The 18,981-nt window shown below is 32.9% G+C and overlaps 1 protein-coding gene across 1 annotated transcript in view; it reads right to left on the bottom strand.

Moving 5' to 3' along the window:
• Positions 1 to 18,981, bottom strand: part of LOC129988896 (acetylcholine receptor subunit alpha-like 1) — a 241,520-nt gene that overhangs the window by 58,459 nt on the left and 164,080 nt on the right. The window contains exons 3-4 of the mRNA XM_056097213.1: positions 15,308 to 15,417; positions 590 to 770 (exon numbers count right to left, since the gene is read on the bottom strand). Coding sequence (XP_055953188.1) covers positions 590 to 770; positions 15,308 to 15,417 — 291 coding nt within the window. The remainder of the gene's footprint in view (positions 1 to 589; positions 771 to 15,307; positions 15,418 to 18,981) is intronic.

Here is an 18,981-nt window from a genome sequence, read left to right as displayed (position 1 = left end):
GGACCAAACACATGTAAATTCGCAGGGCGACATATCCGTACGGACTGTAGAGCGGATGGTCGAGCTGCTCCCACTTGAACTTCGTCAGTTCAGCGTGTGTGACTCTGGAGACGTGTGGACGCGCGGTATCATTGAGCAGAACCCCACCCTCCGTGAGTAGTCACTGTCTTTTGTTTTTGATAGGCCTGCGTAGTCTTCGGAGTGTATCACAGTAGACATCGAAATTAATGGCTCTGAAAAAACATCTGAAAGGGAAGCGCTTTAATTCGGACGGCGAACTCAAGGGCGCTGTGAAGGATTGGGTCTCGTCACGGCCACAGAAATTCTGGGAACATGGAATCCTTCGGCTCGTTAATCAATGGGATCGTTGTGTTCAGGCCTATGTTGTATACTTTGAATAAAGTCTTCATTTATACCCACAGTGTCGTTTCGTACCTTTTCATTTGAACACCTCTTGTACTTAAATTAAATTTGTCTTTTCATTTAATTTCTGATTTCTTTTAATTTAGAGGATAAGAGCAAAGAGGACAATTACGTTCGACAGAAATAAGAATGGTTAATAAAACATTATTTCTTTCTCCCTTCTTACGTGGTATCCGTCATACGTCCAAGATCCGAACTTCATGAGGCAGCTCTGCCTGTCGAAGGGAAAGTACTGGACGTCGATTTGGCAGGAGCTCTTGTAGATGGCCGGCGGGTTCCAGACTACTCTGCCCGTGCTGTGGATGATGGCCTTCGTCATGATGGTGACCTCGTAGTTGCCGTCAGCACTGCCAAAGGAGAGGGAAAAACCAAGTCGAAACTTCTTGAAAGCACGCTTTTATTGATGTATTAAAAGCCTATATACTTTCAAAGAAATTCAAAACAAGAAGAACAGAGAGGAATTCAAAGCAATATCCGAAATGCGCATGCTATCAATAGAGTAAAATTGTTGAATTAAAAAAGTTGAATTTTGTTGTCATTTGTGATGATTTCTTAAGGAATATTTGATTTTTTTATTTAACATTCAATTTAGCTTAGTTGCTCTATCGTATTGCTTTCAATGCCTCTCACACTTACGATTTTTACTTCTCCATTCATATATTTGATTTTAAAAAGTAACTGTTTTTACATGCGCTAATAAAAAATTTTAATACATTTTTATATACATTTATTATATACATTTTATATACATTTATACATTTTAATCTTTAAATATTTCACAAATCATGATTAGAAACATTGATTTTATTCCAATAAGCGATCAAAGAAATGAAAATCAGATTCAATAAAAATGACGTAAATGCTGCTACTGCAGAACACTGCCCCTTTGCAGATTAATTTTACACAACGGTCAACTGACATGATTAAGCAATTTTATCTTGTTTATAATATATAATTAATTGCATAATATTTCGGTCGATAATATTTGACCGATTCGCTTCAAAAATTTTATTTAAAAATCATCGGCGGTTTATTTAAAAATCATCGGTCGCAGGTGTGGTTCCCTCTCATAAGCAGTGCCTCAGTGCCTCCCACTACCCAACAATCGAGACAATGTCAACAAGAAGGATTTTGAATTGAAATAGAGGAGGCCACCACTATAGCATATTGGCATAATGTACCACTCGTTTTGTGGTATGAAGCATTATGAAGATCTGCCACACTCCAATCCACTCCCATTGACTAGAAGTGCTCAAAGTTTTGTACAAATCAACAATTTTTATGTCAAGGACTACATAAGAATTTTCTTGGTAACTGGCTCGGTTTCGAACCATCTGGTTCAGAATTGAAAAACAGTTCGACAGATAATAGAGCAACTAGCAGATTTTAGTGAAAACAGTTATGTAATTCTGATGATAAAATTCATATTGAAAGTGTCATCTGTTTTGATCGCTGTTAGGATGTTCATGAGCGATTTGATAGCCGGGCAGTCAGGCATACCATTGAGCCTGAAGTAAAATTTTGATAACAAAGCCCAGAAACCAAATTCCATTATCCAGTTCCAACTATTTTTCAAACCATAGAATTAGATTTTCAATATATAACTATCGTGCTCACAGACCTAATAATGAATCTAATAAAATGGTTTTTCTCAGGATAAGCGTACTAAGTGGAGATTCATTTCGTACAATAATTCATATATGTGACAGAAAAACTTTTGGTAAAGTTCGCCGTAAATTGAAAGCAGTAAAGAAGAGACCATTTCCAAGAGACTGGCCAAAAGTTGCGCAAACTCAAGTTCAATAAAATCTCATAAGTGACGGAGAAGATACAGTTACAGCAGCTATAAAAAAGATATTTGGGGATTTCTTTAGGGTTTTTTTTCCGAATATGATTGCATAGACGAACCATTAAGAATGTTCTTTAAATTTTCTTACAAACTACACCATATGTTCTCATGTTTAGTATGATAAGGAAAATGCAATTCAATTAATAAAAAGAAATCAATTCCCTATTGTGAGAAATCAATTTAATTGATATCACTGGCATGCTTTAAACCTCTCATTACTGCATGGATTCTAAAATCCAAGAGGAGTTTTTGATACGTACATATGCTTACAATCTCAAACTTTTCATTCTTTTTGATAATTGGGAGGGGAATATATTTCATCATTCAATTAGATTATTCGGAATGGTCTGGAGTTGTGAATGTTAATAAATATTGTTCATAAATCAAAAGATGACTTGGAAAAATTGAGAGGAGGGAGGATGTTGATTGAATAGAAATGGAATCAAAATGAAATTCATTTACTGATTACGTCAATCACGACTTGTTAACTTCTTGGACGTGTATGTCAGTTTTCTTTACAGGACGAGATAAACAGTAAGCTGTTAACGTTTCTTTGATCCTATTTTCCTCCTTTTACAGAAAATATGTATTGTTCTTTTCTATAATAGGATAGCGGGACGATTTTCTTTTATGAAAAGATACTTTTTGAGACTTTTTCTTTTTGTCGGTTATTCATCAAAGTAGTTCCGACGTTGGCAATGCACAAGAAATACGGCGATGCTGGCAGGTGCTAAAATGAATGAAATCCTTTTCGATGTTATCCAGGCGATATTCTCTGCCATTCCAAAGTGTCGTTCGATTTTAACGATCCAGAAAATCTCATTAGTATAACGTGTTATGATAATTTATTCTCAATAAGCATCTCATTTAGTTTTTATTTGTATATATTTTTTGTACTTGCGAATGAAATGCTGAATGTATTATATTCTGCAAGTGTGCGAGGAAGCTAGGGAAAGAATGATACAAATGATTTTTTTTCTCTTCAAGCAGCATTTATAAAAATGTATGGTAGAAGATTGAGGAACATTGCTTCCACTTTCTTTGCCCTTATTCAAGCGGAACTTTGGTGAAGCGCCACAAAAGCATCACGTGAATTTTGTTGCATTTTGAATTATTACGTGCAAGTGAGGTAAGCCTATTTATGGACTATTTTATTCCGAATGAAAGAATTTGCTTCTAAAACTTAGAAACTATGATATTTTTCAGGAAAGGAATTTAGTGCAGCTTAGTTGTCATACTTCAATACAATAATATTTTACTAACACATATTATATACACTGCGTAAAAAAAGTAGAAGGACAGTGTCTTTTTGCCAATTAATATCTCTTATTTTCTCCTAACTACCAGATATTTATGCAGATTTAGTTTAATGACCCTTGTTTTCATTTTAGGCAAAAATTAAAAATCTACCACTAATATTATTAAGAAAATTAGTATATATAATTTCCGATGCGTAAAAAAAGTAGAAGGACACTTGCTAATATACAGGGTGTTTATAAAGTCCCGGACCCATTTTGATGTTTAATAACTCGTAAAATAATAAAGATATAAACAAACTTATGGCATTTATTGATGGAATAACTCATATATTTTCCTTTTCAGGTTTGAATATTTTTACTTTTGTAAATATCGTCTGCACATGTGGTTAATTTCAGATAATTTCATTTTCAAGTCTAAATATCTGTACTTTTCTAAATATTGTCTGATTATTAATTGCATTTTTCTCTCTTTTGTTTTTGGCAACAATTGCAATGTTATGTTTACTTTTGATGTGTTTGTTCTATGTAGTACTTTTGTACGTGATGTTTTATTCTAGCGGATATTAAGGAGAATGCATACACCACAAGAGAAAGCACAGAATTTATGGTGGTTCATACAGAAGTATCGAAGATAAGAAACGTTCCAGACGTCCTTGCACAAGTGATTTTGATGTTGAGCGTGTCAGAGGGACATTTTTACACAATCCTAGAATATCTGTGAGATCAGCGGCAACAGAACTGGATATGCCAATTTCGACGGTGTACAAGGTTATTAAGAAAAAATTAAGACTGCATGCATACAAAGTTCAAATTGTTCAAGTTTTGGGACCGAACGATAGACCTAGGAGGATGGCCTTTACAACAGATATGCTAAGGAGGATAGAAGATGCTGCTGATTTTCTGAAGAGCATAATGTTCTCCGATGAAGCATCCTTTCATGTTTCTGGCTTTGTTAATCGCCATAAAGTGCGCAAATGGCTCTGTGGATGCCGACATGCTTGTCGCTACCTGGCGTGAAATTGACTATCGACTTGATATTCTCCGTGCGACGAAGGGGGCACACGTGGAAGTTCATTGACAAGGGTCATGAAACTTTTTGAGTCTATTTAACCATTTATGTTATTAATTTAAATCTATCTTTATTATTTTATGAGTTATTAAACATCAAAATGGGTCCGGGACTTTATAAACACCCTGTATTTAATTTAGTGAGTTGTTCTTTATTTAAATAGTGATTTTGTACTTCGTTTATCCTTTTCTGTCAAAAAAATCTAATTTGTTTAAAAGTTACGTTGTTTCTCCGTTCTCAGAAATGCCTAAAGGAATACCTTTGAACGATTTGCAAAAAGGGCAAATTTCCGCCTATCAAAATGATGGTAAAGGTGTCAGAGAGATTGCTCGATTGTTGCAGGTGAGCCCCAATACAGTTTCAAACTTTATCAGAAATCCTTATAAAAATGGAAATAAAAAGAAGACTGGTAGACCGAAGAAGTTAACACCACGTGATGAAAGAAAACTTGCTCGTGTGCTGAAGAAAAACAAAGGAAGTGTTTCAAAGGCAAGAAATCAAGCAGGACTTAATCATGTGACGAAACAAACAGTTTACAACTATATTAAAAGATCTAAAAAATTCATTTTCAAAAAACGGAAACATCATCTTAAGTGGAAACAAGCTCACATTGATAACCGTTTAGCGTGGGCTAAGGAGCACATGTCCTGGACTACAGAATGGACTTCTGTGATATTTTCCAATGAAAAGAAATTTAACTTAGACGGTCCAGACGGATATCAGCACTACTGGCATTGTTTGGGGACTGAAGGCGAATACTATTCAACACGACAAATGGGAGGAGGGAGTTTAATGGTTTGGTTGGCTGTTGGATACAGAGGAAGGACAAGTCTGGTTTTCTTAAATGGAAGGCAAAAACATACAGACTACATTCAAGTGCTGAATTCCGAGCTTCTTCCTTATGCCTCTGACATGGGGGGTGAAGAGTGGAAGTTTCAGCAAGACGGAGCTTCCATTCACACCGGGACTGGAGTCAAAAATTGGTTCCTAACAAATAATGTGGCTGTTTTACCATGGCCAGCCAAAAGTCCTGACCTTAATATAGTGGAAAATATCTGGACAATGCTAGTTTTTCGAGTTTATGCTGATGGAAGGCAATTTGATTCGCAAACTCAGCATCGAGAAGCATTGAATGACTCGTGGGACAATTTTTGTCAAACTGAAATTCAAACTCTCTACAATTCACTTCCAAACAGAATATTTGAAGTTATAAAGGCCAATGGAAAGACCCTTCCTTATTAAAGTCACTATTTTTTCATTCATAATAACGCTGTCCTTCTACTTTTTTTACAAAGTTTCAGAAAAGAGAAACTATTTTTGTTGCCATTAATATTTTATGTTTGAACATCATAATTCTGATGTTAAAATTGTATTTTTGAAATATTTGTTAAATGTTTCTAATAAAAATTTTTAGTAAAAATAAAATATTTTTCGGTTATTGTTAGAAAATCAAGTGTCCTTCTACTTTTTTTACGTAGTGTATGCATATAAATAATATATATATATATATATATATATATATATATATATATATATATATCATCACTCAACACATAAAATTACATTTATTGAAAGATTCTTAAAAAATATTGAAGACTGATTTAATTCAATGTCCATAACATTTAGAAACTGTATTTCGTATTGATAATTCCCTAACTTTGATCTTAGCTTTTCAAAGATTTTGAAATCATATTCTCATTGCTTGTTCTATTGTATATTTAATTAATTTAAAATATTCATCAAGAATATTTTTATCTCTATGAAATGAGATCTATGAAATGAGACATTGTATATTATGACTGCCACGTTCAATGACATCAACGGACTTAAAATTCTTATTGGTACTAACGAACTCTTGAAAAGTTAGCTGTTTAACATCAAACAATGCCTATTAACACATGCATTTTATATCTGATGCGCTTTTTTCTCCTTAGACTCCTTTATAGAAGTTTTTTACTCCGTGCGTCTCTTGATGATATGCTTTCATATTTCCAAACTACTATAACAATTTGGTGAAACAATTTCCAATAATTCAATTAATTATTAATAATGAATCAGAAATTTAGTACTGAAAACAATCGAATTTCGAAAAATATATTTTTTGTCTGATCTCTCGTTCGTCTCTAATATCGATTCCTTCACAACACCAGATTGAATTTCTTGGCCCTTACAACGCATTCTCTACGTATTCAGAAAAGTGAAAATGTGTACAAAAAATGCAGAATTTATGTCGAAGAACGAAATGAAATTCAGAAATTGGTCACTTGAACTATTTTAAAAGCCCGGCGATTCAGATCTCTTCTCTCACTCCCCAAATAAGACCTCAAAAGTGGTCTAAGGGCGGCATGCACAACAACACAGAACAACACAGAATGAACTTTAACGACACTCCATGAAATGAGCTCTCAAATATCAGAATGGTTCATGACTGTTTTTTTAAGTAATAAAGCAATAATTTTTTTAAATTTGTCACCACAAATTAAGAACTTCATTGAATGATTACAAACTTCAATTTAGAAAAAATGTTTTTCAAGAACTGGACCAAATGAATAACTGGCAAAATGTTCCTTGTCACGGTTATTTGTCTGTGGATTTAAAATGAAGAATATATTAGATGCTTGCATGTGTTTTAATCAGCGACATCTATTGGTAAACATGCGAAGTATCTGTATAAAGGACAAGGATTTTGGGTTTCACCAACTTACTATTACTTTATTGTTATCATTTTGAAAGGTTTCCATTTAGTATTATCGAGATATTCAGTGTATAAAGGCCCCAATCATGGAACGCTCCAGATTACATTCTCGACAATCATTGCTTTTTTTGGTTTGATTTGAAGAAATCTGCTACCGAAGCTACCCCCCCAGGCACTTTTAGAAACTTGTGGTAATGCTGCCCCGTCATATCCCAGTTGTAGGTTTTGGTTTCGCCGATTTAAGAGTGATGGTTTCGATGTCAATCACAAAGAACGGCTTGTAGGACCAAAATGACTCGAAGACAATCCATTGCTAGGCTTATTGGACGAAAAAGAGAAAACGTTGTAGAAAATGGTGGAAAATATTTTGATTGATATTTGATTACGCCCATTTTTCTGAATAAATGCCTTTTTGAAGTGAAAAAAAGATTAAAATACATGCAAGCACTTAATAAATCAACAACAATGCTGAGTAAATCAATGCTGGCTTGCTCTCATAGATAAAAAAATTATCTATTTTAATTTTTTAATACGAAGAGATAGTATAAAATTCATGAAAAGACACCATTTTGAAAATCTGATGAATTGTGTATGTTTCAGACCTCTCGATTTTAAAACATACTTTCGGAACTTATCTGTCTTTCGGGTAATAAATATTATAATTTAAAAAGATAATGAGCTACAAATTAGAAGTTTGTCATTCGATTTCTACAGATTTCTTTCAGTTTTGGGGATGAATTTCCTATATTTTACATCCGTTTATTATTTTTTCCATTTATAATGTACACATGGTAATGAAAAAGGCTCGATGGATGAAATTAAACATACAGATGTATCGTTAGAATTGTAGTTCGGAATCAAGTTTCATGACACAAAGGGCCTGTACATTTGACAGCGTGAAAGTGCAACGACTTAAACATAAGAATTTTGAAATGTAGTCATATTGCCAGTATTGAAGATCTTTTTCAACGAACCCGATTGAGGAAATCGAAAATTCTCACACTTTCTCTTTATGATGAAACGAACATAAATTCCACCCTATTTCCTTTGTTGTTTCGTGACTTATGGCACTTTACATGCCCGCTGACAGTTATCTGTCAGCGATTTAAGCCGAGTGAGCGTCTTTTTTTTTTCAATAGCTCCAACTAGGGTCAAGAGTACGACTTAGCTACTTTATGCGTCACATTCGCTTGAGCAACCTCTTTTTACAGGAGGCCACATTCCCACAACTCACAGATAGAACACACAGAACAATAACAACCATGTCCGAACCCGGACGCGCAGACACGGGGGAAAACGCGCTACACCTATACCAGGGCGGATGCATATTTTCTTTATATATGAATGAATCAAAAGGAGCGCTATTTTCATCTCTTTCTCTCTATGCAATGTTTATTCGGACTCAAAACCGGGCCGAATTCGTTAATGGCAATTCAATCATGTGTTTGATTGTTTATATGTTTGAATCGATGCAAAAATTGAGGCAACGATTATTTCTTTTAGTTCGATTCTAGATGACAGAAATAGTTTAATTCATGTTAAACCGGAAACGTGAAGCTGGGGGCGGGGGGGATGTTGAAAAATGTTCTACTCTTTCCGCATCGAACGATTTTGGGGGAAAGAAATAAATTCAAGAGGAAAATATACAATTGCTGTGATAAAAAATAATTTTGAATAGTTTGTCAGATCTCCCAGAAATATTGAAAAATTTGCTAATTAGGGATAGAATCGAATCAAAAAAACTATAGGGAGCATATAAGCGAATATAATTCTGTTTTAACATTTGCTTACTTGGATTTTCAAATTAACAGCGTTTCTTGTTGTAGGATTTATAGTCAAATAGTCCATAAAAAAATAGAAAATATTAAAAATAAAAAAAATCTCTTTCAGCACGCAAAGAAAACCGAATTTTTAAAGACAGATTTTTCCTCTTTCTTTTAACGAATAGATAGCTGCTATTCATTTTTAGACCTCTGCGATCAAACAGTTTTATAATTCAAATAATTATTCAAAAATGTGAATTTGCTGAGAAGAGAAAGAAAAAAAATTCTGTAGAAAAATGTTATTGGTGATAATTTAAAGCTTTTTACTCCCTATTTTCTCACTAAAGTTATTCTAATTAGTCATTTTTTTTTTACCAAACGATGAAAGTCAGAGAAAGTTGCGGGTTATAAATGTTAATAAAAAAAAATAGAGATTTTTTTTTCTTGAATAGTTAAATCTCAAGAAAGTTTTCAAGGAATCACTTACTTTATTAACATTTATTCGAGAAGTTAATATGCAAGTTTCACTAAGAATTTCTTTTCCATTTTTTTGTCTTTAGACAAATTTATCCTTCTCTTTAAGGCTGGATGAGAACTTGGATTTTTATTTATGATATTATATATGTGTATTATGTGTTAGATCTTTTATATATACATGTGTTATATATATATATATATATATGTATGTATGTGTGTGTGTGTGTGTGTGTTATATCTACACATATGTGTGTGTGCGTGCATGTGTGTTCGTGTAAAACATAATTTGCAGAAACAGGCGTAGAGTTCTTGAACGATTTTTATTTTTCATAACTTCAAAAAAATAGTCCAATTATTAACTTTTATCGAGATGACTTTGTGGAGATCATGGTGAGAGCATGGTGTAACGCATCGCTTCAGAAGACAGAATGCAGCAGAGACAGAGACCGTAGGAACATGTTTAGATAGTATACAGCTTCATAAAAGTATTTGACGACTCTGCGTTCTAATTCTGAGTGAAAATTAGTAACCGGCGTAACTCAGAAGTTAAAGTTACGATGAAACATAATTTTGAATTGCAGAAAATTATTTTTGGAGCATAGATTAATAAGAAATTGTAGAATATATTTATGTAATACATAATCATCTTTCGGTTACAGCCTCAGATTGTTTCATTGGAACACTGAGCTTTAATATCATTCCGGAACATGATTGTCATTAAGTCCTGAGACTTTTTTAAGTAAAAAATGATGACAATTGCAATAATAAAATAGATGTTTGTGTATAGATGTTAAAGGCTATGTTCAACACAAAAGTGTGCACATCGTGTGGTTCTCAACAAAGTAGAATTTGAAAAATTCAGTACACGCCAGATGTTCATCCGTTCCGGCCACTACCTTTGCAGGCGCCACCGACAGGATAGATATTAGAGAGGTTTTTAGCTATGTCCTGAGTCCCACCGTTACGCTTTGCACGAACAGACAAGGCATGTTTTTCGCTCAATGAAGTATGCAGAGCATTCAAAGACATTCTGTGTGTTTGCCTCCAAAACTATAGGACAAACAGAAATGAAGTAAATAACACTGTAAAGCACCGTCGATTGAATACATAAATACTTACATGAATGCTCAACACAGAATGCATGACGAGCGCAAATATTTGATTTTTAGCTTCTGGCAGACTTTGTGGAGCTTCGGCTGTTGTGCTTATTATGGAATGTCCTTTGTTGTGACTGAAAAAATCGCTTTCATCAAGAAGAATAAATGAATCTAATAACCAGTACGTGATCCATTTTCAGAGTTCGTGATATCAAACTTTTAGAATTACAAAACAGATGAAAGTTTCACCATTCTCATCTGCATTAATAGTCACTGAAAACATGCCAAGTACATTCTTTAAAATAAATATGAATTGCAATTTTGAATTGGACAAATGACACTTTGAGGAAGTTTCTTTTTTATTGGCGCAAAATAAAATAAAAAAAAACTTTCCTGATTCATTTGGTAATGCGTCACCTCTTAAGTAATTATCTGAGCCTCATACATAGGCGCATGTTTGAGGCTTTTACATCGACTACTGCTCTTAAGACCATCAAATGGAGATAATTCCTTAAATATTTTTTTCAAATTCAAGGAAGTCTATGCAGCTTTTTACAAGATGCAATTTTTTTACTGATTGAGATATTTTTATTTAAAAGAACCGAAAAAAATCTTTATCACCTTTCCAAGTACTTGTACAAGTATTTTTATTTAAACTGTAATTACTAATAAATTAGTGAACGAGAATTTCACATCAATAAATATAATTAGTAAAATGCTTTTTATAAAAATTCAGTTCTTTCTTGGAAGCATCAACTGACAGATTTCTTTTTCTATATGAAAATTCCCATCAATACATTAAAAAGTTTTACCTGTAAAAATTTAGGAATTTTTCCTTTGTTTCTTTCTATAAGCTTCTGAAAAAAGAGTAATGTGATGTCATTCAAGAATACAGCAATATTAAAATAACTTTCCAATATTAGATTTCAGAAATTCCTTCTATCTTATAGACATTGGCTACATCAGCTACAATTTCCTTATCATGTGCGATAAAAAGGAAAGCAATTTCTGGAAGTATAAATGGTGAATTTTTTTCAAATTTAGATTTCGAATGAAAGGTCATACGTTTAATATCATAATAATTTTTTAATAAAAATTAAAAAGAGTCACACCTGTTCACTTTATTGACGTGAGGTTGAATCCTTTCAGCATGAATTGGTTTTTCCCGCTATATTACTAATTACATTGTACATTTAAAAATGCTGTAATTATACATTGTATTTGATAATAACAGATAAATTTTTATACTTGTTATTATTACTGTGTGATTCATTGTTCTACATATTACGGAACTTTTTTTTTTTGGCTGAAATTCACAAATCGTAAATCATTGTTCGTATAAAATGAAAATTTATTTCAAATTTATTGATTCTCTAATAATTTCAGAAAATATTATATAATAATATATAATGAATTCAGAAAATATTAAAATGACGTTTTGTCATCAAGATCATGTAAGCGTGCGAAGTTTCAGACATGCACATCAAGAAGTGAATAAAAATTCGATTACAAAACAAAATTTTTACAAAGCAAATAAATTAAGTAAAAAGTTATAAAATTATGCTGATTTTTTTGCTCTGACTTATGCTATATATTTTCATTTTTCCTTAAATGAACCTAAACATAAAAAAAGTATTAACTATCGAAATTTCTGAACTCGACATTTTGATGAGTATTAAAATTTAAGTCTTCTTTGAGTTTGAACAGCATAGTTCTAAATAAAGCTCTCATTGTGTTTCCAAAAAATGAGGCAAATAGAACGAAGCTATGTCAGAAGCTAAGTGATTCATTCTACTTATACTTTTTTATATTTATATAATATAATGCTTATTATTATTTTAATAATATAATGCTTATTCGAAAATTATAGATCCGCATAAAGTTTTGAGCAAAAGTTTTATAACGCAAGGTGTATCTTTCCTTAAGGAATGCATTCTATTATCTTTATTAAAATATAAAACTAAGAAAATGCACTCATTAAAAAACTTCTTGAGGAAAATGATATTGTTTAAAATACGCAATGATTTTTGCATTTATTTATCCACAAGTCTTTCCTCCGTCAGAAGAAGATATACATATATGGGGAGAGGGGAATACAACAGCATTTTAAAATAACTGGGGAGTAATCTCCTCAATTATGGCGCGTTTCAAATTCAAGCAATACGGTGCCTTTCACTCCTAGTAGTGTAGTGGAGAACAGCGAATGTGCATTTTGGAAGTCTTTCTTTCAACTGAATCAAAACAACATTTACAGATACTTACAACTTTGCATGCATGTAGCAACGACTTAGTCTTCTACTTAGCTGGTAATGTTATTGAAATATTAGGTTCGCGTTCACATAAATGTTTAAACCACAGATGGTCAACTCCTTTATTCAGATTTTGACAGTCAGATAATAAAACTATAAACTGACTAGCCTTTTGCATTTTTTCTTTTATTTCACGTATTCACATGCGTATGAATGATCAGATCAGAAAGATTTCTTCCAAACTTTGTTGAAAATTTGAAATTTCAGTAAAAGCTACTACCAAACTACTTCCTTTTTCTTAAGAACATCGTGCTCCCAGACCGACAGAGAGACACAACTTGAAGATCTGGAACATGGAGAATCGTCAAAACTTTGGGGTTGGACTTTGTGATGATTGCGATGCCTTATCATTTTTCACTTCTCATATGAGATAATTGTGGAAATTATAAATAAAATACCAAAGTAATCCAAAATGCTGCAGGTCTTCTCGTTTTATTTTTAATTCCAAAATCACGTGAAAATTTTGTTTTCCTTGGCGAGTAGTTTCCGAATTAGTTGTCTCTTTCAATACTTCTGTGCTAAATAAATATATATTTATAGAACAGACTTTACTTTTCATGTAAGGGAAAGTTAGGTCTTTTTATTTTTGGCGATTAGGAAATGGTAGCCCAAACAATTGTTCTGCAGAACGAGATAAATACAGAATTTTCTTTTTTATGGGATTAGTTTGAAATGGGGACTTATTGACATCTTTCAGATTCAAACAATTTAAGAATTGAACTTTTCAAGACACATATTTTTTTACTGCTGCCATAAAGTTAAGATATTTTTACTTTATTATTTTTATGAAATTTCCAATAGGCTTTTTGTAAACAATAACACCGTAAAGAACAAAAGTGAAACTGAATATTTTGAATACTTTGTGAGGAAGAAATTTTTCTAAAATTCAATAAAACTAGCTGTAATATTCCTGCTTCCAACTTAGTAAACAGTTGCCTACCTTTCTTTATTTTATTTTTTCAATTCCATCTAAGCTAGTTTCAATTTTCGATTACGTGACAGTCAAATCAAAAAGATTTTCAACGCTCGAAGTTTTCCATATCAAAATTTCTAAAACTCCCTCACTCGGAGACTGACTGCAACTGTGTCCTTCAGGAAAAAGTCTTCCAATAAAACCGTGATTCTCTTCTGTTTACACTCTTCAAAATTTAGGAACGAACGGCGACGATGTCAAAAAGCAGTCAATAAACTTTTTCTAGAAATTTCAACCGCTTCGTTCTTTTCATTTATCGAACATTTCCCTTCATTTTTTTATTTTTTTATTATTCTTTCAGTGTTTCGCTTTTTGAATGTAAACATGTATGCGAATACTTTATGCTTTACCTCCTGTAGTACAGTTTACATTTCTTCACTGACAGGCATTCTTCTGCCATCCATTGAGAAATAATATTTCTTCATTTTTTTTCTATTATTAGAACTCTTATTTGGATCTGGCTCATTACATTTGGAGAGGAAGGGGGGATCGAAAAGATTATTTTCACTTTCAACTGTTCATGGTCTTACAGAACACACTTATGCTTCATAATCTGATTTGTTTTCTCTTGAAAAATCCAACCCTCCTCATCCCCAACGGTCGGTGATATTTGTAAATCCAGCTGCGTTGGGGAATCTAATCATAAGAGACAGCGACCACATCTGCCTTGATTTAACTGTAACTGCAGCTGAGCCTTAATTGAACAGAGCGAGATCGAAGCAGAGAAAAGTTTTGTCTTTACTTAAGCAGAGTTCTGTTTTATTGACAAAAGTTCTGCTTTACATACACTTCGAACTTTTAGGCAGAAATATTTATTCATCGTAAGAAGAAAAAACCGGGTTTACCAAAGAAAAGAAAACTACATTCCTTCTTATAGATTTTCATAAGTTTGTTTACTGTAAGTTCTAATATGACAATACACATCTTTTTAAATAATATCCGGTTCAAATTTTTTTCTTTTTACTTTTTGAACTAAATTTTGTCATATGTATAAAGTGAAACGTTCTGCTTTTTTTTCTTCAAATACCTAAGTTAACGATTTATGCCTTTACACTGATGTGTTAAAAAAGTTAAGTACAAAGAGTTTTTTGAAAATATGAGGCTTAAGTAAGAATATTTACCATTTGTACTAAGCGTGAAATTAATTTAAATCACAGTAATTTCACATTATGTAATTAATTATAAAATGTACGTTTAGCCTACATTACAAATGCATAAATACAATTGAATCTTCACATGCTATACATTTCTTTAATCAAAATAATTATTCCTATTTCATGATATCTAAATGGAAAAATTGTCTTTTTTGAAGGCACAACCATTCCCAGCTTTCTCCAAGCTAAATGCAGAAACACATTAAAAGATAATTCAGAAATGGGATGTAAATACTTACTTATTATAGAGAACTATATCGGGAAGCCATATCTGCTCAGCAGGCACATAAAGATGCTGGACGCCTCCGTATTCGTCCGGATCCCAACGCAATTTATGATCAAACCACTCCTAAAACATGAGAATAGATAAAACAAATCATTTTATCATGTTTTGTCGTATTATCTAATTTGAACTTTACTTTTCAAGCATCGAGTTTCAAATATAAAACAAATTTCACTTTGATTTTTTGAAGTTAAAACATGAATTATATGATTAGCAAGTTTTTATTTTCCAAGGACTTTTTAAGCTAACTTCTTCCTAAATATAGATTTATTTTTTCGTAAGAGCTCATTCGATTTCTTTCTAAAGAACCAAACATTGAAAAGAAGCGTAACTTAAAACTTAGCACATATCTGCGGAGGAAGAAGTGGCGAATGAAAAATAACAAAAGGGCATTTATAATTTTGGTAGCAAAAAACCTACATTTAGACTAGACTAGAATTTGGGGCGGTCGTTAAGGAAAATTCTCCTTTTTCCTTCAGTTCTTCCCATGATAACAAGCGCAAATCATGGAGAGCGAAGAAGAAAAAAAAATGTGACTAAAATCGATATCTAATAACACAATGGAGTAAATAATTAATTAGACAACAAATGTAATAATTATTCTTTTAAGTACTGACATGGAGGGCTGTGATTTAAAAGCAGTGAAGATCAAGAAAAAAATTAAAAAGAACTTGCATTTTTTCTGAAAAATCATAATAGAAGAAGAAAATAACGATCCGTGTGTCCCCATCTTCTGAACAGTTAACTGGTTAGTTTAATTACTTCTCAGAGAGGGTAATATTTTCATTCGATGGTTACATTAATGAAGGGGAGTCAAACAATGAACGAAGATTGCAGATACTGTCTCTGTGCATGTATCGTTAGCTCATTTTTGTTTAAAAAACTTCTTTATTGAAATGAAATAATCCTATTTTTCTTGATTCAATACTTATCAATGAAACTGGCTAGAAATTTCAATCATACATTATTTTAATATGCATTGAAAACATAAATAATGATTAATAGCATTTTCAATTTTTCATTCAACTTCATTTTTAAGCTTGCTTTATACAAAATTCCCAGAGACTCACTAAGGACTGAATTCGTATGAACGGAATGAAGTTCCGATTTATTTTTAAAAATACAGTTAAAAAGAAGGAATAGAATCGTAGGAATAATATTTTTCTTTGATTTTTTTTTCTTTACTACCATCTTTCTGATTTCGTAGAAAATCTTGAACTGAATTGATCTACTGAATCTTTCTACTGAATTGATCCGTGACGAATTTCAGTACTTTTCTATTTTACAGAAAATGCGCTTCCTTTTTCAAATAAGTTCTTCACTTCACTAATAACATATTCAAAGAGAAAATTCCTATAGTTACTCTATTTTATAGTAATTGGTATATTTTTATGATCACTATTACTATGAATAAAAAACACATGAGTAATTAACTTCTGCGAAATAACAAAATTGGCTTGAAAATATTTCATAGACTAATTTAAATTATACAAATTACTGCTTAAAAATGAAATTGATATTACCGAGATTCTACATTTTAAAAATTTAAGATCAGGCAGAATAATTTTTAATGCGATGATATGTTCGAGGTTAATGTAGAAAATATTAAAATTAATAATAAAATGAAAAAAAATCAAAATTTTTTTTTTAAAAATGTCGATACATCCCTCTTTTACGCACTCAAAAATCTCAAGTTTTTATTTCTAGTAGTTTAAGAGATCAGTCAATAATTGAGTGGGATTTCATAAAAATAATAATCGAAGAATTAAGCATCAGTTTCCATTCTTCAATTTTTATGCTATTGGAAAAGCTTTAATAGAAAAGTTGTTCATTGCCCCAGGCGATGATCCGCTTGGTCAGATTTAAAAGTCACTCATCAGATGCAGAGGATTCTTAGAGAAATGATAAGTTAAACCTTACAAACTTTTATCTACTGAAGAGGCGAACATAACGGCAACAAAATGCAGTCGAAAAAATAAGATATCAGCATTTGAAGTAAATGGAGGCATACAAGCAGGAAATTGGTAATAAATAACAGCAACAGCTTAAAGCATTCAGCGAGTACTCTCTCAGCTATTCGTTTGATCTGGATGCAATTGACTGAATTCAGTTTTCCTGCATATTATATGCGATACAGGGCAAAAAATATCATGGAAAAGTCTCATAATTCACGTCTTAATGAATTTATCGCCAAAATTACCGTATATTCCGGAATTCTTTGTTGCTAATACCGGGGTTGTTAACTTGTAGTTATTAAATTGGACTGAAAGGTATCAACAAACTTCTCTTTATTTTTCTCACCAAACAAACTAATTTTAAACAAGTGTTGCCAACAGGGCAACTAAACTATTATATGCAGTCACGTTCCCAACATCCTCCACAACTCGAGGGGGATGACTAAAGATACCGGGAGCGTTACCTTTCGATCATTAAGTCTCAGTTCGCAGGATCTTATCGTCCCGTCGCGTCCCTAATGTAAGTCCATCACTGTGGCTTTCTGCCACATGTGCCGTGGTAGGAGTCTTGCAGGAGCATGATATCGCCGATACTGACGTTAACGGAGCTGACCTGGTTTCGAACTTGATGAAATGATCGCAGCTGAAATAAATATTCCTTTGACGATTTTTCCAAAAACAGTCAAATAAGTCCTGCCTCTGCTTGTGGATTCTTTTAAGCCTTGCGTCATTCCGGGCTGAATGGAATGGGCATTAGCTTTCGTAATGTCAAGAAATAAGCCCGTATTAAGGCTGCGGAGATGTCGTCTTTTCCCTGATGGCCGGTTGTTCCGAGCTCTTCCATTAAAGACAGTGAACAGATTTTCCTCGTCTAAAAGGGCTCGTCCTTTCATTGTTTCAGACATTCATTACTTTTTCAGACATTGTTTGGTTATTCCTATCAGGCGTTCCCATCAGCCTCCAACCAAGTCGCTCGTGAGGCGATAAATTTCCAAGTTATACCTTTTTGGGTATAATACTGCTGAATTTTAGTTGATGACTGAGCTTTCCATAACAGGATTAATTCCTTATTAACTGCTTGAAAGGTGGTAGCATTGTCAGTGGTAAGATCTGACACGAGTTCAGTGCGTAATGCACGTGTTGTCGCACAAGCAAATAATGCTAAGGAGGCTGTGTCTCTTGGCTTCAAACAGTGGATATTCAAAGGTCCAGCACAATCAATTCCTGTAGTAGTAAATGGAGCAGATGGCACAACTCATTCAGAAAGTAGAGGAGCTTCAATTTGTCTTCTACATTTCACTATAAGCAGCTTGCAAAGTAGGTATCCGTGAAGAAATTTCTTTACAGCCTGACGCCACTTAAAATCCAGAAAGTAGAACGTAGGGGACTATATGTACACCTAGATGATGGAGACGTATGTGGGCATGCTCGATAAAAAGATTTACGAAAGAGCGGTTTCCATCCAGTAATGAAGGGTTTTGAATACTAGAAGGAATGTCGAAAAATTATAATCTTCCACCAAGGCTCAAATAACCATCTTTGAGAAATGGATAGAAACAAGAATTTTTAAATTTTTTGGCAAGGGGCGTCTACCTTTTCAGGCATCTCTTCAGCAGAAAAGCAATGATGCTGTACAGTTTGGATACAATAATTTTTAGCCTTTTCTATTTCGTTA

This window comes from Argiope bruennichi, chromosome 1 (assembly GCF_947563725.1).
Source record: "Argiope bruennichi chromosome 1, qqArgBrue1.1, whole genome shotgun sequence".
In the NCBI taxonomy this organism is placed as follows: Eukaryota; Metazoa; Arthropoda; class Arachnida; order Araneae; family Araneidae; genus Argiope; species Argiope bruennichi.
The sequence above is the reverse complement of the archived record's forward strand: the minus strand, read 5'-3'. Positions and strand labels throughout refer to the sequence as shown.